The following is a 27938-nucleotide window of genomic DNA, read 5'->3' on the forward strand; positions in this document are numbered from 1 at the left end:
CATGTTTATTTAAGTACAATGTTGTTTACGTCCTTTAAAGAGACTAATTTTATTGAGGACTCTCTAGTTGAGACAGAGAAAATTGGTTTGTATATTTAACTGGCCGCCCGTCCCGACTTCGTTCGGGTAAAACGTCATAAATTTAACACATAAACCTTCCTCAGTATTCACACTATCTATTGGTGTAAACCGCATGAAAATACGTGCAGTAATTTTTCAGTTTATCGCGAACAGACAGACGCGGCAGAGGATGTTGTTTATGTCCAGCAAAGAGACACCCCCTCATTTTATTGAGGACGCGAGTTGAGACGAACAAAAATGGTTGGTTAGTTTTATTTAAAAGAGGACTGATAGCAAATCCATCTAACGAGTGAGGTTGACATTTATATCACCAATATTAATGTATAAATGAAGATCCAGAGAGAAAGAATAAAGTAGCATAAACAATCAAACAGGTGACTGTTTGTAAGTTAATTATAAACCATAGTGACAAGTTGCCTTGGAGAACATTCAACAGGTAGCGCGATAGGGTTGGCAGCTTGTGATTCTTCTTTATTCAATTCAATATATTATAAAGTAATGTTAGTAATTACATTTATTTATTACTATATAAGTATGAACTCCGTTTTGGGAAAATATGCAGGTCAGTCCATTGTTCAAAATACGAATTTTGAACTAAGCATCCTACCACAATCAGGAGACTGATGCTACTGCCACACACCCTGCACAACAGAGAAGCCGCTTTCGCATTATGGCATGGAAACCGTCTACTGATATGCACATCGGCAAACATTTGTGATGCGCTACAGAAGCGTGGCAATCGCAACAGAATCCTAAACCTTTATAATGTCTGTCTTTTCATTACCGTACGGTACAACAGGTCTAAAGGCGTGACGAACCATACCAACGTTGCACGTTGCTAACGTCCACTTGCTGTCTCTTTTTCCCATATCGTGTACGCATCGTGTAAAAAAAAGATAATGTGTGGACGCAATGATGTGCTACGTGTTTTATGTTTCATAGAAGCCCCCTAGTTGCGGTAGAAGAAAAATGCTTCTTTATATGACAGCAGGTTCTAAAGAAAACTTTTTTTACATTTGTTTCTTTTTTACGTTTCTTTATACTTTTATATTCATTGCGACATCGTGTGTAACTTACAGACTGACAAGAATATTTGGCACGGAAAAGTTCTATTAGAAAATATTGTTTTATTAGTGTTATTCTATGAAAAAATTTTCCATTACGCAGTGTAGTCACAATTGACTATAAAAACGGTGGCCACCAATTCCTGCAGTCAACTGTGAGCACATTATGTGATAGAAAACTATAATACTTTCTTATTAAAAAATATCTAACTTGTGTGACATAATTTGTAACGATCAATTTTTATTTTATGCTACGAAATAAAAGACATTGACAAAAATGTGACGGTGGCGCTAGTGTGCGGCCAAATAGGAGAAACCAATAACTTGTTGTTAGAGGCAACCCTAGCTCTCTCGCTGACGCACTCATACGAAAAAGGGGCAATTAGCAAAGTGATATTTCTACATGTATGCGCGTGTAACTGATTTATGCGTCTTTTTAACCCCTGACACAAAAAGAGGGGTGTTATAAGCTTGACCGCTAAGTGTGTCTGTCTACGTGGCACCGTAGCTCATCAACGGGTGAACCGATTTGGATGCGGTTTTTTTTATTTATTTTATAGCAAATTTTTATGCGGTGGTTCTTAGATATGTTTGATCAAAATCGATCCAGCCGTTCAACAGTTGTAGCGTAATGAATATTGAAAGTCGGGGGTTTTTCATTTGTGTAACAAATAAACTTGTACCGATACAGTATCACGTCTTTAGGTACCTAGTTAAAAAAACATACCTAACATATTCTTTCTCAAAATTTTACAAAAGTCGTATTTGGAATAGTTTTTCTTATGTAGCTGATTCCGAATAAGTATGTTTAAATTTTTTTTTAAATTACGTGACAATTAAAACAATTGTTTTCCTAACATTTCGACGCCGAATTTTTTTCCCTTATATATTCTTGTCACTGCCATTCACTACACGGCAAAAGTAACTCGATATATCCAGCCATCGTTTCCAGTATTGTTACTGTATTTGTCCAAGGCCACTGATAACGAATGCAAACAAGTGGTCCCGCGCGTATTATATTTATTTTAGTTCGTGTGGAATTAGCGCTGTATATCTTTTGCCTCATTTCGGCTTATTTTAAAAATACAATTGTTTTGACGTTCCATATTACGTACGTGCGTAATCAATGTGATTCAGGATTCAATGTTGCGAATGTACCAAAAAAATTAATGTTGGAATAAGATATTAGAACATTACCATCATTATTCAATATTTCTGTGTTTAAAGACTTCAAGTCTTTAAACACAGAAATATTGAATTGATATGTGGCAAGTTTACTTTAATAATGTATGAAACTTGCAAAAATGTGGCCATCTTTGTTTAGGTATGACAAATCAATATATAACCTATTAATGATTTTTTAAATTCAGAATATTACATTTTAAAAGAGAATTAATTAAATTAAAAAAGTTATCTCCCTTCGCTTTCAATTTAAAATGTTACAAACAGTTATACACGAGGTACATGTTAAATTGTGAGGAAAATTAAAATTAAGTCGCAAAAATGGAAACTGGAGGGCGGAAGTCAAGGGAGTAATAACAGGCATGGATACTTGACAGACAAAAAAGGAAACATTTTAAAATTGGGGACCTTTTTGAAATTACATACTAAATGTTATACTTAAAATGTGAATGTGTTAGACGAATACAAGCACACTTTCCTTTTATTCACGTCAAAACAAAGCACTTAATTAAGGTGTTTTTTGTATGTATATAAATAGTATATGATAGTTTGGAACAGTGGAGCGTGACAGCTACACTTATTGCTTATATAAAGCAGATATGTGTGGTTCCGCCCTGGAATAGGATCACTTTATGGAGTGGTTATGACATCCACGGAATGATAACTGTCCTTCGTGCACGAAGGATTGTTTGTCATTGACCGAGCGAGCGAAGCGAGCGTGGTCTAACATTCTACTTGGGGCAAAAATACATTTTTTGTATGTATGTATGTTTGTTTGTTTGTAACGCGATAACTTTGGAACCGTTGGTCCGATTTTGATTTAAAAGGTATGTTTGAAATGTTCAGAATTTTGTAAAAATTTATTGTGTTCGCGAGGTCTAAGTTCGCGGCGAACAACTAGTAATATAAGTGAAATTAGTAACTGACAGTCAACTATGGCATTCCCAAAGAGGGTTGACGTCAAGCTGGTCATAAATTAAATCTTCATAAATATTATAGTTTATTTTTTTACACGAATTTCGGGCATCGGGCGCTACAGCCGTGAATCTATAAAACTTAGTTCAAAATTAAAAGTTTAGGACTGGCTTGAAAAAGGTACCTAATTGAAAATCCAAACGCATTGACAACAATCTCCGCGGCCTTCGAAAATCAAGTTACACTGCATGAACCTGTATGACGCGGTAATAGCGGCGAGTTTGCAAGGAATTTGGGTAGGTTGATGTGCTGTTGACTGTACTCGACAGCGCTGCGTTAATGAGAATATGAATAGCGAAGTCTATCATATCGATATGACGCATTTGGCTGATAACACGGAACTATGTAAACTGTACTCGCGTCTGTGATCCCCGTTATTAGAGTCAAGTACGTGAGGTTATAATAATATAAACTGTACCTGAACACAGGGCGAAGTGTAATTTTTCATTTCACTACTCACTTCGAGTCGATTCCCAGTGAGACGCAGCCAACCAATCACGCGTCACAATGGCGCACTGCGATTGGTTAGCAGCGTCTCACTACGAATCGACTCGATGGTGACATGTCGATGGTGAAATAGCAAAGTCGCACTACGCACACAGAGACCTTAAAGATTTCAAATGAAAAAAGAAATAGAGTGGGATTGCCAGGCCATATTTGAACATCATTTTCTGCTTACTCACTGCTCTATGACTCCACTGACATCTAGAATTCTGAAAACGCTTAAGTACCGCATTTTTTTTATATCTCAAAATAATCGAAACAATAAATCATCGGGTATTGGTATAAATATAACGTTTTAATATAATATTATATATTGTTGTTTTGCAAAATGAAACGTAAGCAGAGAAAAAGAAACATTTTAAAATCGCAGGTAAAAAAAATTGAATTCAGACCGAAATATTCGAACAAAAATTAAAAGAAAATAGTCAAAGGCATGTTTCAGATTCAGTTTCTTCCGTTCATCAAATGCTTTATTTTTCATATCCACTGATGATATTTTTGTATCAGTGATCGCTGAATATAAGCTTATTGTAATGAGGGTACAAAAAATGTAACGGGAAATTAAGCAAATGGACATCGATAAGAGGGAACGGAAATGGATCTCGAATATTTCATCACATCCGGCTCGATTTTCCTTCCTGAATAAGGATTTCTCGAGGGATCTCACTATCGATATTAAATTACAGAATTGCTACGTGTAATTTGTAATTCACACAATTCATTCTGTACCTAATCCTGTAATTCAGAATTAATTATGTGAATTACAAACAAACTTTATTATATTGGATTTTAGTATATATTTAACTAGCTGCGCCCCAGGGCTTCGCTTCCGTGGGAATTTCGAAATAAAAGTATGTGTTATTCCAGGTTATACTCTACCCGTTTAATAAATTTCATAGCAATCCGTCCTAAAACCTGGAAGGGCTGTAGGTACCATATTTAGTATACCTGGATTTAGTAAGTACTTCGTTGTACGGAGTACCTACTAATTCCATGGTATTATTTTTATTTATGGTCAACTGGTCAACTATTTATTTTTATTTATGGTCACAACCAAACACACAAACAGAACAGCTATGTCGGTTGGTTAATCACTAGGGCATATGGTATGATCATCTCCTTAACGTCGCCGACCAAGAAGTAATCCTTATCCTTATTACAAAACAAAGTCCTTGCCACGTCTGTCTGTCTGTCTCTTAGCGACAAACTCGAAAACTATCGCACGGATTTTCATGCGGTTCTCAACAGATAAGTACTTAGTTTTCCTGAGGAAAGTTGTTTGTGTTTTAATCCAAGCGAAACCGGGTTAGGCTGCTAGTATATAATATATTTTCCCACAATCCTTCGGTAAACTAAACAATATTTTTTCTTCTATTCACTTTTTACAGAAAGCTATTTTATTAATGTAAAAAAATAGGAGGAAAATGTAGCGAAAAAGTACAACGTCGTATGGGAAATATACCCAGGAATCAAGCGAGAAGGAAATAAGTATATTTTATGTCATTGTTGACGCTATGCGCACCACACACATAAATAATTTTAATGGCAGCCGATAAAAAAATTAAACATTTACCCGGTCTATGCACCCGCTCAACGAACTTCCAAATTCAAAAACTCTAAACTGTTTCACATTTCACTTTTTAATACACTACACATGGATGCAAAGGAATCTACGACAGTCAAACACAGAAAATGTTACACCACAAAACACTCAATCCTTTACAAACGAAGCATTCGACAGATTTAATGTTTTATTATTAGATATTTATGGCAACACTGTCTGGATATTTACGAATTCACCATCCCAAAGGTCACTTAATCGTCCTTAAAAATATTATTTTTATACATCGCTTCGGGTCTTTATATTAGCATATAAAAATCTGCGGAAAATTCGCGCATGAAAATGCGATCGAACACGTCCGCTTTCCACGGCAAAGCGCCCGGCACTGAAAACTCAACATAAGGTACAGCTTTCAGCAAATCTATAAGAGAAAGGAGATACTGCACCTCTCCCTTTCTATTCGCTTACGATTCCCTATACCTTTCTCCCTCGTTATCCTGCCCAATTACCGAAAATCGCCGGACAAAAAAATAACAAGAATGCCCTAATTATGTGCCAAATAAAATTGAACGTGTTTTATCTTTGACAGCAAGCGTCCGAGGCAGGCGTGTTTAAAGTTCTTTGGCGCGCATTTTTTGACGTTTTAAACAATATACATAATTATTTATATGCAAGATGCTAAAAGAAGTTTAGGCTAAGTTAACAAGGGAAAACGAGCAATCTACGTCGAAACCGACAAAGTTTGGCAAAATGTTTGTCGATATATCTATACTGTACCTATAACCGGCAGAAGGGCCTAAAAAGTTTAAAATATTCAACCCACGAACAGGGTTCAGTCTCCTTCTGTGGGATACTATTTTACCCATTTTGTATGCATAGGGGATGACATAGTCTATGGTCTATACTTTAGAAATGGTAGTAGGAAGATACTGAAACATTACCGCAGAAAATGCATTTTCTTTATGTACCTAATGCCCGCGCTGAGACCTAAATTAACATTTGCATATAAAATAACAATGCATTATTTTAAACCCCCGACGGCAAACGTATCTGTATGTTCTTCCGTCGCGTTGTAGCAGCTAAACGACTGAATCGATTTTGATTCAGTTTTTTTTTTTATTTTAAGAAAATTCTAGCGGATGAGATAATATTTTTTTTATCTAAGCGTTCAATTTTTTTAGAAGACGGCAGAAAAGCACGAACTTACGTGCGTGCTTTATTACACTGACATTATCTTTTTAACCCCCGATGCAAAAAGAGGGGTGTTATAAGTTTAACGTGTCTGTCTGTCGTGTATCTGTCTTTGGCATCGTAGCTCCAAACGGATATACATAAATTTATATTTTAAAAATGGTAAGCCCTTCTGGCATAATAGGGACCAACACTGTTTGAATGAGTTTCTTTCGGCATTTCTTCTCAGCAATGATCGTTCCGAAATGCTAGTAGTTTGTAGCTTTGGTAAATATCATTTAATTTAGAACATGATGTGAAAAAGTGCCTGTGAAGGCCTAATTTCTGAATAAATGATTTGATTTTAATTTTGATTTTGATGAACCTATTTTCGTTTAGTTTTTTTTTGTGTCATAGATAGGTAATTTTATCCCGAGTGTTCTTAGCCATGTTTCATGAAAATCTATTCAGCCGTTCCAAAGTTGTAGCGAAATGAATATTGAAAGTCGGGGGCTTTTTAATTTGTCTAAATATAAACTTGTTTCCATCATTTTGTTTTAAAGATTTTGAAATTAGTCAATGCCTCATTTTTTTTTAAAGAAAATATTATGACGTTATTTAGATACGTCACTATGACGTCATTCTACTAAGATCATCGACGAACAGTATAAAAATTATTATCGTGCACCATTCAATATTAGTTTCCATCGGTCTACCATAGATTATAGAAATTACTTACTACAAATTCTGTGCGGTCCACAAAAGTCTATAAGGATTGGACAAAATTGGGAGTAACTGTTGTTATTAATTTTTCAAAATAATCTTTATAACAATCTAACAACTAATCATAACACAATTTTCATAATAAGCATATGGATATATGTAACTTATGATAACTTGACATAACTATGATTACAAGCCTTTTGGTCGGCAGTGTGAGCCGTTGAGTGTCGTCCATTTATTTCACAAGTAATTTTTCAATTAGATTATGTACTTACCTAGCATAATCAAATGGAACGGAATTCACTGGTAAGATAATTACCCGTTAACGTAAACGTGCTAGCCAAAATGTGGACATTACAATTTATAACAATGCGGCTGTTAAAGACTTCAATTGGTTTATTTCCTTTGGCTCCATTCAATTTCGTTTTAGTTCTGTGTGAACTCAATTTTTTTAGCGGTACCCTGGGCTCCGACTACGCTCTACGGCAATCTACGGAACGAACCCTGAAAACGCTTAGATGAGAGAGGAAGTGTGAACTAAATTGTCGCCCGTATGGATCGAAAAGTCCCAGGTTCGAATCCTACCATGCATAATAAATGATCAGAAGCCCGCGTGTATGTGGATGGCAAAATGACTTACAAACATAAATAGAAAGTACTCTGTGCTTACAAATGTATTGCAGTCCATTTATAGTTTGACATTAATTATTATTTGACAATAATATTTTTTTTGTTATAGAAAATGCATTGTTGTATGTACTTAATCATTTGATTTTAATCCAAAATAGTGAATCCCCCCTGATGCTAAGGCTAGATCCATCCTTGTGAAATACTTGTAATTTTTTAAAGTCAATATCCTAAGTTGAATAAATAATTTAGATTCCATGGTTCGTCTGTTGTCTCGCCCAAACTGTCAATACTCCTGCTGGTTCTGAATGAGGCCAATGACAGGGCAATAGCTGTGGCTACGTACTGGTCTAAATTAATATACTTTATTATCTACCACTTAGACTCGAAAAGAAGAAGATGAAGTTACGTTTTCATTTTATTTTTCAACGAAATATTGAAATGTGGCACTAAACCAGGGGCCACAATCAGAGCACAACAAGATCTCAACATAAAAGATTTTTATTGAGACTCCCGCAGCTCCGTAATAAACAACAATGGCACGCGGATGGCTGGAAACGTCACCCAATTCGCGCCATTAACACCCACCGCCATATGGCCGCCTGTAACCTGTAAATTAAGTAATGATGAGTTCATTTTATAGTGAAATGAAACGACCATCTAATAAGATATACGTAAGTGAGTAGCTATGTACGATTTATTTGTGGTGATCGCATTCTGAAAAAATAATAACTCAGGCTTTTTATATAGGGTAAATTACATAAGTAATTATTTACAAATATTTTTCATACGGGTATTGGTTGTACTATACATGTGTTCGCTCTTTGTTATATTTGTAAATTTAAAAAATGTTTTTACGTCCAAGCTGTCATTTTTCATGACAGCTGTAGTGATGTGCTAGTTAGCCAGCGCTCTTTACGTTATACAAGCGTTAATGAACATGGTTATCGTAATATATGAGTAACAAATCAACTATGAAACATAAACTGTGTTGAAAAACCATTGTGATTACGGTAAATGCTAAAAATAACATTTTCTTAATAAAGTTAACCCTTTTTAGTACACTACTGCACAATACAATACAATACAATACTAGACAGTATGTTTACTTCACATTACTAATACAAAAGAATCTAGGTGTTTTCAAGGACAATATTTTTTAGAAATGTATTTAAATGATTTTATGTGCTTACTTAGGTAGTTCGATCATGATCCTGTCAAGCCCGAAAGACATCAGTTTAAAATTCATATAAAATATATCGAATATATATATAATTTTTATTTTATTAAAACAAAGTCTTAAATTATGCCGTTATGTTTTTATGCGCCCATCTCTACCATTTGTATATAATTTACTTTCGCGGTCTTTTTTCAATGTGTCAGTGAGTAAACTTCGGTGGATGTTGTTGATTTTGTAGTTTTTTTTACATATTTAACTGACTTAATTCGAAACAATATCCAGAAAATGAGTAAAACGAAATTAAATTTAATAGCTGCGGCTTGCGAAAACATGGGGATTGGTATAAATGGGAATCTTCCTTGGAGGCTCAAGTAAGTTTCGATTAGGTTATCTTCTTAGTAGCTTTAGTCCAAGGTTTCCTGATATTTATGGAAATTACTATCTATATGGTTAATTAATGAGACTATATACCATTTCCAGTTGTATTAATATGATTCATATATTGGTTCGTACTACTCGTAGTACTAATTTATCTCAAACTTGATTATGAAATTTATTATGGAGGTTCAGCACACAAAAATATATTGTGAATGTAGCGTATGTATGTATTTAGCTTACTTCTCTTAAGGACTTTTCCGCAGTTAGGCCTCTTGCCTGGGCTCTGTCTGCATGAGGAGTCTGCACAGTTGCTCCCGAGATAGCACAGATTCTTCAAGAAGTGTAGCACTGCCGACCGTGTACATTAAGACTTCGCTATTGATCCCTTACCCTGTTATTCTTAAAAAAGTTAAAACATACTCTAATCCAAAATATGTTTGTCACTATTGCACTATTTGATATCTTTGCTTATGTGTTTTAACTTTTTTATTAATAACAATTTTCCAGGAACTCTTCTCTTGTTAATGTAATTTAAAATATAATTTTAATAGTTTTAATAATGATTATAATTCTTAACAGAAACGAAATGGCCTTTTTCTCATCAATGACGACCAAAACAAGTGATACCAAGAAAAAGAATGCCGTGATCATGGGCCGGAGGACCTGGGACTGTATTCCATTGAAGTACCGTCCACTTCCAAACAGAATAAACATTGTTCTTACTAGGCATGTTGATGATGTTAAGCTGAAGGTAAGTTCTATGTCATTATTTTTATTTTTTTTTTACAAAAATGACATTTTTGACACAAACTTTTCATTGTTGTCAGAGAGATGTTATTGCATTCAATGTGTGACAAAAAATCATGTCTGTGCGAATTGAGGAGTTCCCACGTCTGGAGCCATTCTTTATTCAAACCATTTTTCTCAATCTCTAATAGGTACCTAGGCCACATTGGGCGATGAAAGTTTGTATGAAAAATTTACAAGATTTTTTTACCACAGAGCTGTTGGTCAGCACAATTCAATTTTACAGCTTCACAAGCTGTAAAATTTAATAATTGAGTTTTGCATTTAATTATTTTACATGTTGCATTGGTTTTTTTAGGTTCCCGAGGGTGTTATTGTAGTGCCAGGATTGAATGAAGCCATTTCTTACATCGAAGACAGGGAAGACATAGAATCTACGTGGGTCATTGGTGGATCATCAATTTATAAAGTAAGTTTAAATCAGCATAAAAAATAAGCTGTAAAATTTTGACAATTCAGCTGTAATTTTACAACCCTTGTCTCTGTGGTGTCGACTCTCAACGACTCAGAAAGAGACCGGAAAAACATTCAGATAAGAGAGAAATGATGCTATATTTATCTGTTTAACCTATAATACTTGAAAGAAACAAAATTAAAGGAACAAATATAAAACATGCTTTCCTCTTCTATTCAGGCTGCGATGGAGCATAAAAACTGTAACAAAATTTACTTAACAGAAATCCAAAAAGTGTTTGAATGCGATACATTTTTCCCCACTATTGACAAGAACCAATTCACAATAATTTCTGAAGACAGAGTACCAGGAGAGAAGCAGGTGGAAGGAGATATTAGTTATTACTATAAGATTTATAAGAAACTCGACAATTCACAAATCTAGATTTGAAAATTATTAATAGTCAGCTTTAAAAAAAAAAGTATATTTTTTTGTTAATTTGTATAACATTGCTTTTAATTCTTTTGCAGTCTGTCTCAGAGTTATTTAGCAAAATGTATAAAAACCAATACCAGAATTTGTAAGTTGAAAGTGTACTTATATTCTATGCGGATAGTGCCATGTACCAAATTAATAACATTAGAAATTATCTGTTCTTGGAAATTTTATATATTTTACCTTTATTTGATATGTACCTAAAAAAAAAACAATTTGTAATGCCAGCTTAGGATATACCTAATGATTCAAATTATCAGAAACAAATGTATATTTCATTATGATTTTTTACAATTTTATAATTGTTAAAGATAAAAAAAAAAAAGAGTCAAAATTTCGTCACTTTGGAATGGCCCTGTGGCTTTTGTGCTTATTTTTTCACATGAGTACTATAGTACTAAAAAATAATACAAATTTCATCCAAAGTAACTCTGAACAAACCAATTCTGAATTATTATTTTTTATCTCAGAATTTGTAGTTACCAAAACTTTTATCTTGGCTTGCTGATAATGTTGTATGCATGCTGTATGAAGTAGGGAATAAATAACCACAATTATTATGTGGTTTTGACATATCGCGGTTACTTACTTCCTATCTAAAAGATAAATATTGAAATAAGAAACTAATTACTCACCCAAATAAATGAATGAATGAAAATATTTATTACAGACTTTGCACAATACACAAGTCCATATTATATTAGTAAGAAACTTAAACAACTTTGTTAGTGAGAATTAAAATATAGGTTGTTGTTTTGGACATGTAAGGATGACCAGCACTTCAGAAATGGGCTATCCACCCTTTCCGACAACACCCTCAGGAGTGTGTTGGTACCGCACCTTACACTTGACCACAACGAAGCACCGCTTGGAAGCCGTCTGTGCTGCGCTCGGCAAACATTCCTGAGGCACTGCAGTCCCAACTGACCCCTGTAGTAGTTATACTGGACCCTTGAAATGCCTTTACATTTGGGTGAATAATTAGCCAATACCCACTATGTGCCTATTTCTTTTAGTTACACATTAAGACACGCATTCCAAACTTTATGATAAGTTATAGTCTGTCAAGGAAGTGAAGATAACTTGATTTTTAACGAACCAAATAATCAACCTAATAGAACGGTCAAGATTGGTTGGATAAAAGCAGCCAACAAGAGACAGTGACCTCATTTATTTTCTTCACTATCTTGACATTCTTGTTATATAGAGAACTTTCATTTTGATAAAATGACCAATCATGTATTTGTTAGGTTTTTGAAATAATTTACTTATATACTTAAATATAATAAGATATATTTTTGCAAGTTTATTTTATTTAACACTCTGAACCTTTATTATTTGCAATTACGTTATAGGGAAATTACTTCGAATTTAGTTCTAACGTTTATATTTCCGTTATAAATAAAATACTTTAATTATAAATGCAGAAGTAAGTTTGTTACCTCTTCACGCTCATCAATCTTCTTGAAATTTTGCATACCTACATGTAGTCTGAATTAGTATGGAGAAGGACATAGCATACCTTTCATCCCGGAAAAATAACTGTTCCCGTGGGAAGCTGCGAGCAAAAAGCTAGTACAAAATGAAATTAAACACCATTACATATGTTTAGGATTAACTTTAATTTTCGTCAATTAATACATTAAACTTACAATTATAAGCAGCGGACCCATTCCCAAATGTAATACTTTGAAAGGAATACTGAAATTATCGGGGACCGCTAGACATAACCTAAAAAATTACTGACAACTCTGGAGAGAAGTCTTAAAAACTAAAGGATAAACAAAAAACCACTTACTTCTATAATATACTTAAAATACACATATTTTTATTGAAAAGAAAATATTTCGAATCACTTTCAAAACTATTCAAATAAGTAACATATGTTTTTACACAAAAAATGTTTTTAAAACCTGAATAGTTAGATGTTTAGGTCATAAAGTTTATTAAAAAAAACTTCAAGCAATGACAGTGTAGGTGTTAGGAAAAAAAAATGTATTAGTGAATATGTGGAACTCGAAATATTTTTACAAAAAATTTTTTTTTTTGTTTTTTTTTTTACTTTTTATTTTTTTTATTATTATTATATGCTCTATCCCCGGAGAGGGTGAATACAATACGACGACAAACATACTCAATATCATAGTAAAGAATCTATAAATTAGTTAAGGAAATAAATGTATTTACCGCATGATGTCACACTATTAAAAGCTGAAATTGTAGAAACAAAATACTAACCTACATTTATTTAAGTTTTTTCCAAGTTACTGTATTACGTGAAATCTAATCTGTATTTATGTTCGCTTAATAATATTTCAGAGAAACTAGTCATTAAAAACTTAAACAAATGTAATTTTACATAATAATATGATATACTAAACACCTATATAATATACTTGTTGGCGCCTTTTAACTATATCAAGCCCCGTGAAAGATTCAAGAAAATACGTGCCGATTCGATACTAAACTGTGCACTATCGATTCGATATCAATAATAGGGATGTTAACATCGATATGGGCAATTGACAATACATATTGACAGCTACAAACGTGACAGATCTAACACTATTCGATGTAAATCTCTAAAATTCAGCCAAACAAATCTCGAAGCCCTTCTATTTTCTAATTCTGTCACGATAATCTATATTTTCGTGTTTCGTTGACATGGATATTCAAAATAGATGGCGTATTACTGTACAAAATTATCTCGATATTGATAAAATCAACAAGATTTTAGTTGATCACATTTTACTCGGCAGAAACCTTGCTAAAAACGCTCCGATGTTCATACATCACAAAATTCTTTACAATGCCATCTTTGATCAAACTCCAACAACTCTCAGCGCCATCTCTGCTCAAACACCAGCAACTTTTAGCGCCGTCTATGATGCTATCATGTCAACTCTACTGCATGTTGTAGTGCAAGAAGATGTAATCAGGGTTGTTGATCTCGTGCGGCATGAGGGGCGAGGTGGGGGCCAGCAGTTGGAAACCCATGAACATGAAGGTGCGCAGCAGAGTAGCGCGATCCGGCCTGCTCTTCAGCACGCAGATTATGCAGCTGCAATTATATTAAAAAAATAAAACATTAATATAGTCAAGAGCATGTAAGCTCTCTATTTTTTTATGCCAGCTCTCATACTAGAACATTGCGTAGTTAGTATGAGTGCTTTAATTTATCGCAAAGAAAAACCAGCAATGTATACCGGATCCGGCAAAGTTTGACCAACTGTTTAGCCGGCATAAGGAAGGTAGAAGAAAGCCTTGGCACTCAGACGTCACAGCCGGAAAAGGAACAAATAGACCTACTTTTTGCAGCCGAGCCGCTCCTCGGCGAAGTCGAGCAGAAGCATGAAGCTCTCCTTGCTGCCGGACTGCAGCACGCCGGGCACACGCAAGTATATAGTGTTGCCTTGCAGCACCTGCGATACCCGATGACAATTTATTGAGTTAACATTCATCATCATCATATCGAGTGTGTTATTATATAACACTGGTTTCAGATTTATTCAAGTCGCCTAAAGGCATCTGACATCACTTTTACCACTACTTACCGCCATCTAGTGGCAGGTAGTCAAAATAAAAATCAAATCATTTATTCAGAAATTAGGCCGTCACAAGTACTTTTTCATTCTACATTAAATGATGTTTACCAAAGCTACAAACTACTATGCTAGTAGCATTTCGGAACGACCACTGCTGATAAGATATGCCAAATGAAACTCATTTGAACAGTGTTGGTCCCTATCATGCCAGAAGGGCCTACCATTCCATCATCCTACCATTCTTACAATTTTTTCTAATAATATATCAAAGTACGTCAAAAAGTATATCAAAACATGTTACGATTGTCTCTGAACACAAAACAAGAACAAAATGTCGGTGTAACAATAGCCCAAAAATAGTCAAATGTCCAACATATAGTCTTTACAACATTTTACGGGCAAATGGGAAAATATTTTACACTAGCTGTCGCCCGCTTAAATTTTTAACAACAAACTTCCTTTCGCATTCATAACATTAGTTAGGATTTTTACTGTGATAAATCACATACTGTGCTTAGTTATTACATGAAATAAAATGATTCCTAATTATTATTTTTACACAAGCTGCACTTTTGATCGTTATCATACTTGATACGATTCGTCGCAAAATGCCTCTTTCCATTTAAAAGTAAGTATATCTACGATTGCGTTCCTTGTGAATAGAGCCTTATTTTTAAGAATCTTGTTCGAATTAAATTAATCAAATCTCTTTTTACTAGAAAACGTCAATAGAGCCTTATTTTTAAGAATCTTGTTCGAATTAAATTAATCAAATCTCTTTTTACTAGAAAACGTCCTAAGCAAATGAAAAATAAAACCGAAAAGTATTAGAGAAGCAATATTATTTTAAGGTGTTAAAACTTGCGACACCAGAGTGTACAGATCAATAGAACTTTCAACCTAATTCTTGAATAATTGTTAGTCGTAACAAAATACATTACGCATTTTCCCTTATCACACAAAGACATTGCACTGGATCTAAATATAACTGTTACAAACATTATTAACTACATGTTTATAAAGTTATGTATGCTAATGACAGTGTTGAGATAATTGTACATAACGAGTTTAATAATATTCCACTGCCATCATGTAAATTTATTATGACAAACATTCAACTTAAGTGAAAGGACTTAATCTATACTATCATTATATTATATATAAGAGGTAAGCGTTTGTGAGTTTGTATGTTCGAGGCGGGTGATCTCCGAAAATACCTGAACCAGTTTCAAAAATTCTTTCACAATTAGAAAGCTACATTATCCGAGATTGCTATAGGCATATTTTGGTTTTGCATTAAAGTAGTTTTCAGCCAGAACAATCAACACTTATAAAGTAATCAAAAAAAAAAGCGCTAATGAAAATCTTTACGTGCGTGCGCTGGCCCTAATATTGATTATACATGCATACAATGTAGTATAAAAATATAGGTTTTTAGTAGATCCATAAAAAAGTCAATTATGGGGGGTTTTTGGACTAATCGAAGCCAAAACAATTTTCTTTTAGAATTTTTGTCTGTCTGTCAGTTTGTCTGTTTGTTTTTTCTCGCATCACGCAAAAACTACTCCACGGAAATAAATGCTGTTTTCACATTGCAAGGTTAATTCTACGCTGACCTAGGGCTTCGTGGCGTCACAGTCCCGAACACAAACGAGAATATGCAGGGGCGGCTCTAGACAGTGTAGGCCCCGTGTACAATCAATATTGGCGCCCTCTTTAATAGCACACATACTGATGCCGTATGCTGCAATACCCAGGCGCCATCTTATGTAATAATAATTGCATTTGTGTAAAATTAATTCAAAACAATCTAGCGAGCGGCATATCGGCGCCCCCTAAGAACCTGCCCTTGCACTATAAGGCAAGAAGCCCCTAGAAACATGCGGAAGTGAGAAAGACAATGTATACTTACAGCTTCCCAGCGAGTGACCGTGTTCTCAGTCAGCAGGATCTTGAAGTCAATCTTAACAGGCTGACGGTCTTTGCGCGAGAGGATCTTGGCTATGGTCTGAAAAATAAAGCGAAAAATCCACATTAAACAATGTTTGTTTTGCTCAAAAATATGGTATAATACCATATTTTTGAGCAAAAAGTTACGAATGTGTAGTGTCGGCTATACAGACACACGCATATGCCAAAATTAAGTTATTTAAATATATGTGAACATTGCAAAAGGAACATCATCCAGTATTGTTAATAATCAATGTTTCAATGATCAGTCGTGCTCCGTTGCAACGACGCAGCACGTTGTAGCGTTGTAGCGCCGTTGTGGTCTTGTTTGCTATAGGTTTTTGACCTGGACCTAACTTCATACGATTTCTACGGTAATCTGCGTTGATCCGGAGCGCAACGGAGCAATGGTACCTGGCCCTTACGAGGGCAGAGCACTCGCTACAGCGCCATCTAGCGTTGCCGGCAGTAACTAAAAACACTCACAGCCTCTCTCTCGCGCTGCTGCTGCGCGGTGAAGCCGGTGGGAGAGGGCTCGGTGAGGGACTCCGCGCTGCAGACGAGGGAACTGGCGCTGCACCACAAAAGGCCGCTCAACAAGTCACCTGACGGGAAATATTACATTTTTAATCTATGATCACGAAACGAGTATAAAAAGGAGACGAGTATTTTTTTATTGATCATCACGGGAAAAAAAAATCTAGCTATCAGGTCCCACTGCTGGGCAAAAGCCTGGGTTTCTGTTTCGAATCATTTCTATTAATCATCATGCAAAAATAAAAATAATAATACTAAGCTTAGAACGAAGAGCAGAACCCCGATGTAACAGTAAATGTATTTTTATTTATCTACATATAATGTTTGGTGTGAATACCAATGTACAGTCAGCACATCAAGTTATCCTACATGAACCTCTATGGCGCGGTAATAACGACGAGTTTGCAATGAATTTGTGCTGACTATACATTCAATCAAACCTAATTATATACATGGGTTATGTACACTATTAGCTGTAGTGCTGAATTGAATCCACCCCTAAACAGGTAAAATAATGGGTACAAGTTTGTATGAAACTATATCTCATTTATACAATGAGACACATTAAATTTTATATACATATAGTTAGTAAAAAATAATAATGCATTAATCGGACTTTCATATTATTATATTTTTACCCTATGGCGGTTAAACAGGGGGTTGAAAATATGTATGAAATATCACGTCCGTGGGCAAATGCTAGGAAATAAACAAAAATAATAAAATACTGTTTGTGTACGGTCAAAAACTTGTCCATGTCTAGGTATAAACTGCACTAGTATACTAACGGTTGTTGTCGTCGTGGGTGGGGGTAGATGGGGTAGCGGGGCTCGAGGCCCCGCTATTCACCCCTCCGGGAGGTGCCGAGTCGTCTGCAGGGACATCAGGACCACCTGGACAAAAATAAGTTTTTTTATTTTTTATTAAATATAAATTTTGTGCATTTGACCTCAATCCAGTGAGATGGGAAACATTAATGAAGTCTAAGCTCAAAAAATGCCTATTCTCTTTTTCTTGAAGATACATAAAGGATCATGACATTCAGGCTTTTATTGCAGTTAGAGAGATCTCGTTACATTCAACGTACTTATTATAAAATAACATGTCCATGGAGTAAACCGTTAGTTCTGGACACCACTGAGGGTTTTCATATGCTAACTTTGTGATACGTACATCTACGAATATTTTCTCTTGACATAATATATCTTGAAAACCTTTGATTTATAATTTAATAAACTTAAATGTAACATATCGTTATTAATTAAGATTCACAACATCAACCACCGGTGATAAAACACTTAGGTATTGACAAAAATAACATGGCAAGAGCTGCAGAACATCCTTTTTTTTTGTTTATTCCCTCGTTTCATTGAGGAGGCAAATGGTAGTAGCCCATACAGCCAAGTCTTTTGTAATTTTTTTTTTTAAATAAAGTGGCTATAATCCACTGAAGAATAAAAAAGGCGCAAGCCACGTCTACGTGGATATAAAACAGTTAAGGCCTAAGAGGCCTAGTCTTAACTGATACAAAATTTTAGAAATAAAAATTCTTATGATTTGGCGTTGTCAAGAAGACAAGAGAATTTTTTTTTTTTGTTTCGTTTATGGCATCGTTTTGGCAAACGATGGAGCCATACAGAAAAGAAAGACACTAGAAAAGAAAACTATATATTTTAGACGACGGACGAGTATAAACGAATGAGATGGCAGATTTCCCGGCAGGATGTTTTCAATTTCCGGGCCTAATCTGGCTAGTCCATGGATTTAATAAGTATTATGACGAAGTATCTACTAATTCCATGGGCTAATCTCATACAAGCAGATTGGGCCGGGCACGACGGACATAACATGTCAGAGGTATATTCTTCTCGTGTACTTCCAATACGCTCATCTCTATTTTGTATGAGCGAAATGGAAGATATGACGCGGTGTATAGCTTTCTCTGTCTACAGTTTTATCACAGCGGTCGGCAACCCGCTTTTTGCGTCAAACAAAAACAAACTGAACTTACCACAGAGGCCCGGCGCCCAGGCACAGCGAGAAGCACTCGGCGTCCGAAGCCGACAAAGCGGAGCGCTTGCTGGCCGCCGCCGCGTTCAGGGACGCCCCATCGCCGCTGTAGACAAAGCAACAGTATATTACATTGGGTTAATATTTGAGCCGCAGACTGTTTCTCCCAGTGGTTATCTAGGAGGTAATGATTTCGGCATTAAGAGCGCCGTTCCCAATCTCTGATCATCTGAGCGTGTTCCCGGTTCTTTCCTCAGCCGTTGAGCGTCGGAGCCCAGTGTCCGCTTTCCTACTTTTTCGTCTCCACTTCGCACGGTCGTCGGCATCCCTAGTTGTCAGACCATTGACAGGCATATCTGTATATACATATCCAAAAAATCTTGTCCGCAGGCGAGTGGATTTTATCTAAACGTTCCACTAAGGCCGCTCTCGCCTCGCTCTCTTGTTGACATCATCAAACCATTTTCAATTGATAATGAAAATGGTTTGATGTATTTAACGATTTCTAGTGTAAATGCAAGATGGTAGGGTAGGTCAACAAAGGCAAATATGGCATAGGAGAAACAACAACAAGTTAAATATAACCACAAATGTGAACTAAAATGCTGCGATGTGATTAAAACATACATCCTATACTTTTATGATTTTCACCTATAATTGTACAAGCATTTGTTCGCGTGAATTTCTCTGCAAAAGCGGACCTGATTTTCATAACAACTTTCACACCCCACTATAGTCATTTAGGGGTTGATTTTTGAAAAAAGAGTAGCCTATGTTGAAACAGGGGTCTTTAACTATATGCATACCAAATTTCATCAAAATCGTTCAGCGATTTAGCCGTGAAAGCGGAACAGACAGAAAGACTTTCGTATTTATAATATTATTATGAGTTATAAACAAATCAAACATTTTATTTGGCTGGCACACCTGTCAGACACTTTTCACGGTCTCGTGCCAAATTATGCTGATGTACATTATATATATACGCCGTAATATCCTTTCCTTACTATCGAGATCACGCCAGTTCGGCTGAATTAATTCATCTCTTTATGTCTCACGCCGACGTACAGTATTTTCATTAGAGAGTAGGTACTCTGAACTAATTATGCTGCTGACTGTATGTTCAATCAAACCTAATTATGTACATGGGTTATGTAGCTGTAGTGCCGAATTGAATCCATCCAAGGGTGAAATAGTGGGTACAAGTTTGTATGAAACTATGTCATTGATTTAATGAGACAAATTAAATTTTATATTTAGTTAGTATGCACCATAATAACCTTTCCTTACATATTATAAAACAAAGTCCTCTGTCGCGTCTGTATGTCTGTCTGTTCGCAATAAACACAAAAATTACTGCACGGATTTTCATGCGGTTTTCACCGATAGATAGTGTGATTCCTGAGGAAGGTTTAGGTTTAAGTATCATTTAATGTGGTTTTACCCGAGCGTAGTCGGGACGGGCCGCTAGTGAGAGTATAAAACAAATGGCAAAACATTTCAAACAACATAATGTTACACTTGAAAATGATGATGACAAAAAAAAAATTTAAAAAATCGAATAAGAAAAAAGAACATTCTCGAAAAAACAATCAACCAATTTTGTCGGAAGCAGTTCATTTGCGAAAATGTAAATCGAACAATGTTGCCAATAGCTTCGCTTTATTTTCAAATTTGGAATTGTTTTATTTTACAGGAGAAACCAGACTAGAGCGTCGCTGCTGTTGAATTTTGACAAAATATGTTAAGTCTCCAATTTTGTCGCTTTTATGATGAATTTCGATATGGCTATAATCCATTTTGTATAACTAACATATACTGATTTTGTGTAGTGTTATGAGTGTGACGCGTATGTATGAATAACATCGGATCGGCGCGTGTAGGTAGGTGACCTTGAACCGGCATCGAATGGTGGAATGCATTTTATAAACTGGCTGGAATTTAGCACTCGAACCAAAAAAGATGGCTGGGCTCCGACGCTTTATGGCTGAAGAAGGAACCGGGATGAGAGAAAGAGATAAGAAACCTTTTCTAATCGATGTGTTTGCTAATATTGGTGCCCCTAGTGTGTTCTCTCGCCCTAGAATGTCGTATGAGGCGACTAACGGTCACACAATATAGCCTTAGTAGCTGATAGACAAAAATTACATTGCCAAGGAGAATGACATCAAGCAGGCGGCCGGTTGTAAAATCACGACCGAATCTTTACAACATTAAGGTTTTTTTAGGCTGACTTCGGGCTTCGCAGTCTTACATCGTAGAATACAACCGAGAATACGTGAGAATAAGCCATCCATAAATTAATAAATAAATAAATGCCAGAAAAACAAAAATCTAAGTCGATGATCTTAATTCGATGTCCTTAAGTCTTAACAAACCAATAGGAAAATTTCTGAATTTGTAAGAATGAAACGACAGTTACAAGGAAGGAAATATAAACGTGCTTATAGGAAAATACCATTGTGAACACTATACATGTGTACTTAAAACGGTTTTATCGTCAGCTAGTGACTGTCTACATTATAGATGTAGGTAACATTGTCGCTGTTACAAAATACCTTACTTACTATATATTACTTACTTATATATATATATATATATATATATATATATATATATATATATATATATATATATATATATATATATATATATATATATATATATATATATAGTAAGTAAGGTATTTTGTAACAGTTGATGTTAAACCTAGATGTAGCCAGCTTATATCCGGCTAACCTAGCCGTTATCATTTTGGTTAGTGCAAGGGTAGAATAAAAACTGTTTGGTCATATAAATAATGAAAATAACCTTACCTCAATACTTGAATAACCATATTTCATGAAAAAATATATACTCTATACGACAAAACGAAGTAGATTTCGAACAGCAGTATTCCGAACAATAAATATATCACAACACATGGAATGTTTCAAATTAAAAAATAAATTTTAAAAAAATCTACTAAAGGGGTTTCAAGCGATTTTTGGCCGGTATTTTTCTAAAGAAAATTTTTAAAATGTTTATGCTGTATTCCGTATACAGCATATTATTACTGGCCGTTGAGATTTTTTGTTTGTTTAGGGAAGTGCGTCCGATTCAAAGGGAGAACTATCACCTACTAAACGGTACATTCAGAACGAAAATAAAGGGGCCTTGCCAAAGATGAAAATAGACCGGTAGATTGAGACGAAAGGAATAGCAATACAGGATGTTTTGTAAATATCTCGCCTGAGATTTATAAGAAAAAAAAAGCTTTTGGTCTGTTGCCAGAGGAATGATTGTTGTTGTCATCACAGAAAAAAAATAATCTATATAAAGACGATATAGATTAATTTTTTTCTATGATGACAACACGACGGTGTTTACTGAGTTTTTAACGTACAGCGACGTGCATTGACATATGCATTTTATTCAAATTTAAACCTTGTCACAATGTAATAAAAGCGATGAGAACCGATACCTATTAATGCACTGATTTATGTGTACAGTGACAGAAATAATGTTTTTATCTGCTATGTTATAATCTTTATTCTCAGAAAAATTACTACATACTTAGAAAAATTACTACATACTTAGTTACAGTTTTACCAAAGAATCGTTTAACTGTGTAGGTAACATGTATAATTGTGTAACAGTTTGTCAGCATTCGGCATACAATCCCGACCATTATTCGCAATACCGATTGGCAAAAACACGGGATTCCAGGATTGTATTCCCTTCCCTACATCTGTTGATCATAATACCTACATCAATGTTGTTTAATTGCGCTATTATTGCACATTTATCATGAAAACAAAAATATGTACGTAGACACTGATAATATGCTTTAAATAGGTAGGTAGGTATAATCAAATAACACGACCACAGACTTAAAACGACAGTATCATAAAACTAATTAGTTGGTATTATTTATCTGTAATTAGATAATTAATTTATAAGCTGTATAGGTAGGTACTTGCAGTTGTAAAAATCTATTTTAGACATCTTCTGCCCGCGGCTTCGCCCGCGTTTATTTAGTGTGTCCGCTCTTATTACTGTCAATTCGAGTCTTAAGCAAAACGTATCACGATAAAATCCTATACCAGATTTTAATTAAGACCAGGATATCCGCTATACATCTGGGAAAACCGCATCAAATTCCATCCAGTTGTACCGTGATGCGCGAACATAAAGACAGCCAAAAAATTTTAAAATTAGAATAACTAGTTGTTCATTGCGCGAACTTAGACACCAATAAAATTGGACCAACGGTTCGAAAGTTATCGCGTTACAAACAAACAAACAAACAAACAAACAAACAAACAAACAAACAAACAAACAAACAAACAAACAAACAAACAAACAAACAAACAAACAAACAAACAAACAAACAAACAAACAAACAAATTATTTTTACCCCAAGTAAAATGTTAGACCTCGCTCGCTTTGTTATTAGTAGATTATGTGCTTGCCATAGTCAAATGAAAATAGATTTTTACTTAAAAAAACATGATGTTGAATATCTAAGTCAGAAATAAAAATCTAATGAGGTGAGAAAGGACCAGAATCTATACACTAATGACTCTTCTAAAACTCAACCTGTATAAATTGCTAAGATGTTAACAAAACAACATTCCAAGACGGACATAATACTACATTTGTCTCCACAATATATATCGGACATATTGCGTCAATAGTTGAACATTTGCCATAATGATTTAGACATGTAGGTTCTACCTACTATAATCTTCCTCACAGTCGTGTCGTCATTACACATAACTTTTTTGGTACTAATAATGGAGTGGATTTCCGTTGCCTTCTCCATTTCATACACAAGTCGATAATCAACCAGTGTGCAGGTTTCCTCGCGATGTTTTCCTTCACCGGAAACAAGGTCTATGAAAACTACTATACATGAGTCAGATTGGTATACAAACTTATGTGGCACGAGTAGGATTCGAATTGGTTTCTGGCGTTTTAACCACCGCTTCTTTTTCTTCGCTTATATTAAGTCGAATTAATAAGTTTTAGGAGATTTTGAAAGAAAGAAATTGCCAGCTAAAGCAGACAAATTTCGAATTCTTCACCATAAATTCCACTACTAATATTAGGTGTAAATGCGAAAGTTTTTGAGGATGTGTGCATGTATGTTTGTTAATCTTTCACGCAAAATCTACCTGGATCGATTGTAATTTGGTACCTGGAATAACACATAGGGTACTTTTTATCCCGAAATTCCCACGGGAGCGAGGCCGCGGGGCGGAGCTAGTAAATAAATAAAATCCAGCGCAGTCCGAATTGTACTCGCGTATAATCACGTTAGATGCACGAGGAAGCCCCCTTTAATATGTATTTTATTGTTTTTAGTGTTTCTTATGAGTCAGCAAAAATATATTTTCTATCACGATTAATAAGATATATTTTAGTAACAGAGACCCGTTTTACGCTGAGTAACCTTAAAAAAATATATAGGTATGCATTATCTATGTATAATCTGGAACATAGATAAACACAGTACTGTACATGTTCATGACCGCAAATCCAGATTCCATGTTAGAATTTTTATTACGTCCAAAACAAACAAAACGTGACGTGCGAATTGGCGCGAAAATTGTTTACATTTATTTTTAAAACGAAATCGGGCATGGTCGTCATTTTGTTGTGCAAGTCTATTTCAGCAAAACATTAAACTTTAAACACGTTCTTTTACAAAATAACATTTTTGACACAATCTTTTATTGTTATCACAGAGACCTTATAGCATTCAGTGTGTGACAAAAAATCATCTCCGTGCAGTAAACCGTTGAGGAGTTCACATGTCTGGAGCAGTTCCTGGGTGCACCATCATGTCATAAAGCATTGTCATCCAAACTAAACGTGTGTACAAAATTTCAGCTTAATCAGTTAAAGATATCTGCTTCAAAATCGAGTTGCAAGATTCCACCTGAAATACTCCACAATGCATATGACGACCTCAGTGGCGCAGTGGTAAAGTGTTTGCCCATGATCCAAGAGGTCCCGGGTTCGATCCCCGGTCGGGTCATGATGGAAAATGATCTTTTTCTGATTGGCCCGGGTCTTGGATGTTTACCTATATATGAATTTGTTATAAAATATGGTATCGTCGAGTTAGTATCTCATAACACAAATCTCGAACTTGCTTTGGAGCTTAGCTCAATCTGTGTGATTTGTCCTAATATGTATTTATTGCAAGTTAAATAAAATTTTGAAATAAAATCTGTTTGTCACGCTTTCACAGCTAAACCACTGAACCGACTGTTTTGCCGAGCGGAGCTGCGGCCAACAGCTAGTATGTAAATAAAGATGTGCTCTTAACTGTAAGTGATAATAAATTGATAACATACATATACATTGTCACTATTTGCAACATACCTACATTGATAAAAATGTCTACTTTCGTCAATTTATCGAGTACATTATTATGTCTTTCTACAAGGATATACCTACTCAAAATACTGTCTATCTATACTAATCATTACATAGTATAAAACAAATGTTATTCTTTAAAATTACACAACAAATTTTGATGCAGTTTTCATTGCAATTTAGACATTTTTTTTCCTGAAGGTACAAACCTCGTACAAAGTCTAGTATTTTAAATGCGAATGTCTGTTGGCAAAATTTTAAATAGATATAGTTATAGACCCGAGGTCAAATATGGCTATGGGCTCAACTGTGGTTAAATAAATTTAAAAATTTATTTTCAAAAATCATTGTTGTTAATAAGATGGTAGGTAGTGGTACGAAGTAGTAGGTACAAATAGGTAATTTATTTTCATTTTTGTTTATTTATTTTTTAAGAGATCCAGTGAGATCATTTAAGAGTTTTGCGAGCCAACTGAAAGAGAAGGCAAAGGCAGGCGTTGTACCATATCGAGACCTTACAAGTTTATTTGTTAAGACAAATTAAAAAAAAAACGACTTTCAATATTCATTTCATTACAACTTGAATGGCTGAACCGATTTTGATCAAACATATCTAAGAACCAGCATAAAAATTAGCTATAAAAAAACCGCATACAAATCGGTTTGATGAGCTACAGTGCCACATACACAGACAGACACACTTAGTGGTCATTATAAAACCGCTCTTTTTGCATCGGGGGTTAAAAAGTAAAACCGAGGAGAATATTCCACCGAAAAGAATGGTCTTGTCAATAGTTCTCTCTCTCTCTCTCTCTCTCCATAGCACTTAAACAAGAAGAAAGATGTAAGTACACAAAGTTTTTTACAATGCAGACTAATTATCATTCACAAATAAAAGTAAATGACATCTCTAGATAGGAGATAAGACATGTCAACATAATAAAACAAGTAGAGTATTAACAAAAGATCTCGGCAAATATTATTCACTGAAGGTTTATAGTACCTTGGATTATAGAATATTATATTGTTTTATTGTCATTACTGTGGTGTGCAGACAGACAGATGTTATATTATGTGATGATGCAGATGTTTTATAATATGTATGGAAGAAATATTTTGTCTTCACAAAAAAAAATGTCTGCTATTGAACATGTATTCCATACAAACAACATGCAATTGACATTAATTAAAACAAATGGCGGACAATGAGGCTAGACCATTCAATGTATCAATTACTGTGGTGTGATGGAACCACAATACACTATTATTTTTCTGCAATGAGTTTATTTCTTTGTGATAAGTCAGCCTTTGCACTCATTTATCCATACTAATATTATAAAGAGATTTAATTTATGAAAAATTTGACATTACTGGGAAAACATTTTATAAAAATTTTAGATTTTCCATGTGGTTTGACTTTATTGACTTTTCCCAATCACTTTCAGCTTCCCTGACTTTCCAGGAAGTGAACACCCTCGTCAGATCTGTAGCTTCAACAATGTAGCTACATGGACTGCAATCTAATTAAATGCAAGTAATAATGTGCTAACTTTGTATGGCTTTCAATAGCTACTTTTAATCCTATTAAGCATATTGCAAGACAATGCATTATAACTGCTTGTAAAGGTAGGCACTTAAGTATCTGGTAATTTAACAAAAATATTAATATATACATACCTACTTATACACAAACAAATCAATAATTTAGGTTACGGCGTTCTGTACGACTACGAAATATTTGAAATATAAAGCATCTTGACTATAAAATGCAGGAAATTTACTTCGCGTAATGTAATGGTAGATTCTGGTAGGTTCAACAATTCAACAATCAAGAGAAGGTAGAAAAAAAGCAATCATTTCATGATGACGTATTCTCCAAGGACGTTGCAATGAAAATAAATTTTTGCATTCTATTCTATTACCTACCTACTGTGTCAAACGTTTACTGGCCATTAAGAAAAGAAAATTAAAAAGAGAAAGTATTTAAACTTACAGGTTTTTCTCCTTCAGAGGGTTGGGTTCAATTTCAATCGCAGATGCTCCGTAGTAATTACTAATACTACTACTAAAATTTAACTGTTGTATTAACTTCGTCATCTTGGCAAATCGTAGTTGCGCCTTGTATTAACTTCAAAAGAAAAACACGGTCAAAACCGTAAGATGCAGGAAATTGCGTATGTAGCACGAGCGAGCACTCAAAACGTTGGAAAATTGTGATGAGCAATCACACAGCACCACAGCTTGATTCACTTGATAAATGTAACGGTTAGTTTGTCAAATTAAATATAACTTGTTTGCATTCGAAGTTACACCTGTTGCGACGACTTTATAATTTGGTCGGATTGCAATTTTTTTCTTGTAATGGCTACCGGAAACGTGACGTAAA

General features: G+C 34.8%; 3 protein-coding genes across 4 annotated transcripts in view; 1 reads left to right on the top strand and 2 right to left on the bottom strand.

Moving 5' to 3' along the window:
* Dgk (Diacyl glycerol kinase) overlaps positions 1–5741 on the bottom strand; it is a 75705-nt gene extending 69964 nt beyond the window's left edge. Inside the window, exon 1 of the mRNA XM_053765118.2 lies at positions 5380–5741. The gene's annotated coding sequence lies outside the window, so the exon portion shown is untranslated. The remainder of the gene's footprint in view (positions 1–5379) is intronic.
* Positions 5742–8803: 3062 nt separating this feature from the next.
* Positions 8804–12441, top strand: Dhfr (Dihydrofolate reductase). Of its 2 annotated transcripts, none has more exons than XM_053765247.2 (4): positions 8804–8900; positions 10025–10196; positions 10551–10661; positions 10887–12441. In XM_053765247.2, the coding sequence occupies exons 2-4, from the start codon at positions 10032–10034 to the stop codon at positions 11088–11090; spliced, it is 480 nt and encodes a 159-aa protein (XP_053621222.1). In that variant the 5' UTR covers positions 8804–8900; positions 10025–10031; the 3' UTR covers positions 11091–12441. The 2 variants fall into 2 exon arrangements, with proteins under 2 accessions (XP_053621222.1, XP_053621221.1); XM_053765246.2 differs by lacking the exon at positions 8804–8900 and adding an exon at positions 9236–9438.
* Positions 12442–12744: 303 nt separating this feature from the next.
* Positions 12745–27820, bottom strand: Oda (Ornithine decarboxylase antizyme). The gene is given in 8 exon segments (XM_053765245.1): positions 12745–14202; positions 14451–14563; positions 16599–16694; positions 17123–17241; positions 17962–18058; positions 18060–18066; positions 19185–19289; positions 27546–27820. Coding segments are annotated over 8 exon segments (798 nt in total). The 5' UTR covers positions 27650–27820; the 3' UTR covers positions 12745–14045.
* Between the last annotated feature and the right edge of the window lie 118 nt (positions 27821–27938).

Source organism: Plodia interpunctella, chromosome 27, assembly GCF_027563975.2.
Source record: "Plodia interpunctella isolate USDA-ARS_2022_Savannah chromosome 27, ilPloInte3.2, whole genome shotgun sequence".
NCBI lineage: Eukaryota > Metazoa > Arthropoda > Insecta > Lepidoptera > Pyralidae > Plodia > Plodia interpunctella.

Bases quoted from the DNA above. Each gene is read 5' to 3' on its own strand.
- Dhfr (XM_053765246.2), top strand. From the start codon at position 9,353: ATGAGTAAAACGAAATTAAATTTAATAGCTGCGGCTTGCGAAAACATG. The intron at 9,439-10,024 runs GTAAGTTTCGAT...AATTCTTAACAG, and splicing joins AATCTTCCTTGGAGGCTCAA to AAACGAAATGGCCTTTTTCT. The intron at 10,662-10,886 runs GTAAGTTTAAAT...TCTTCTATTCAG, and splicing joins GTGGATCATCAATTTATAAA to GCTGCGATGGAGCATAAAAA.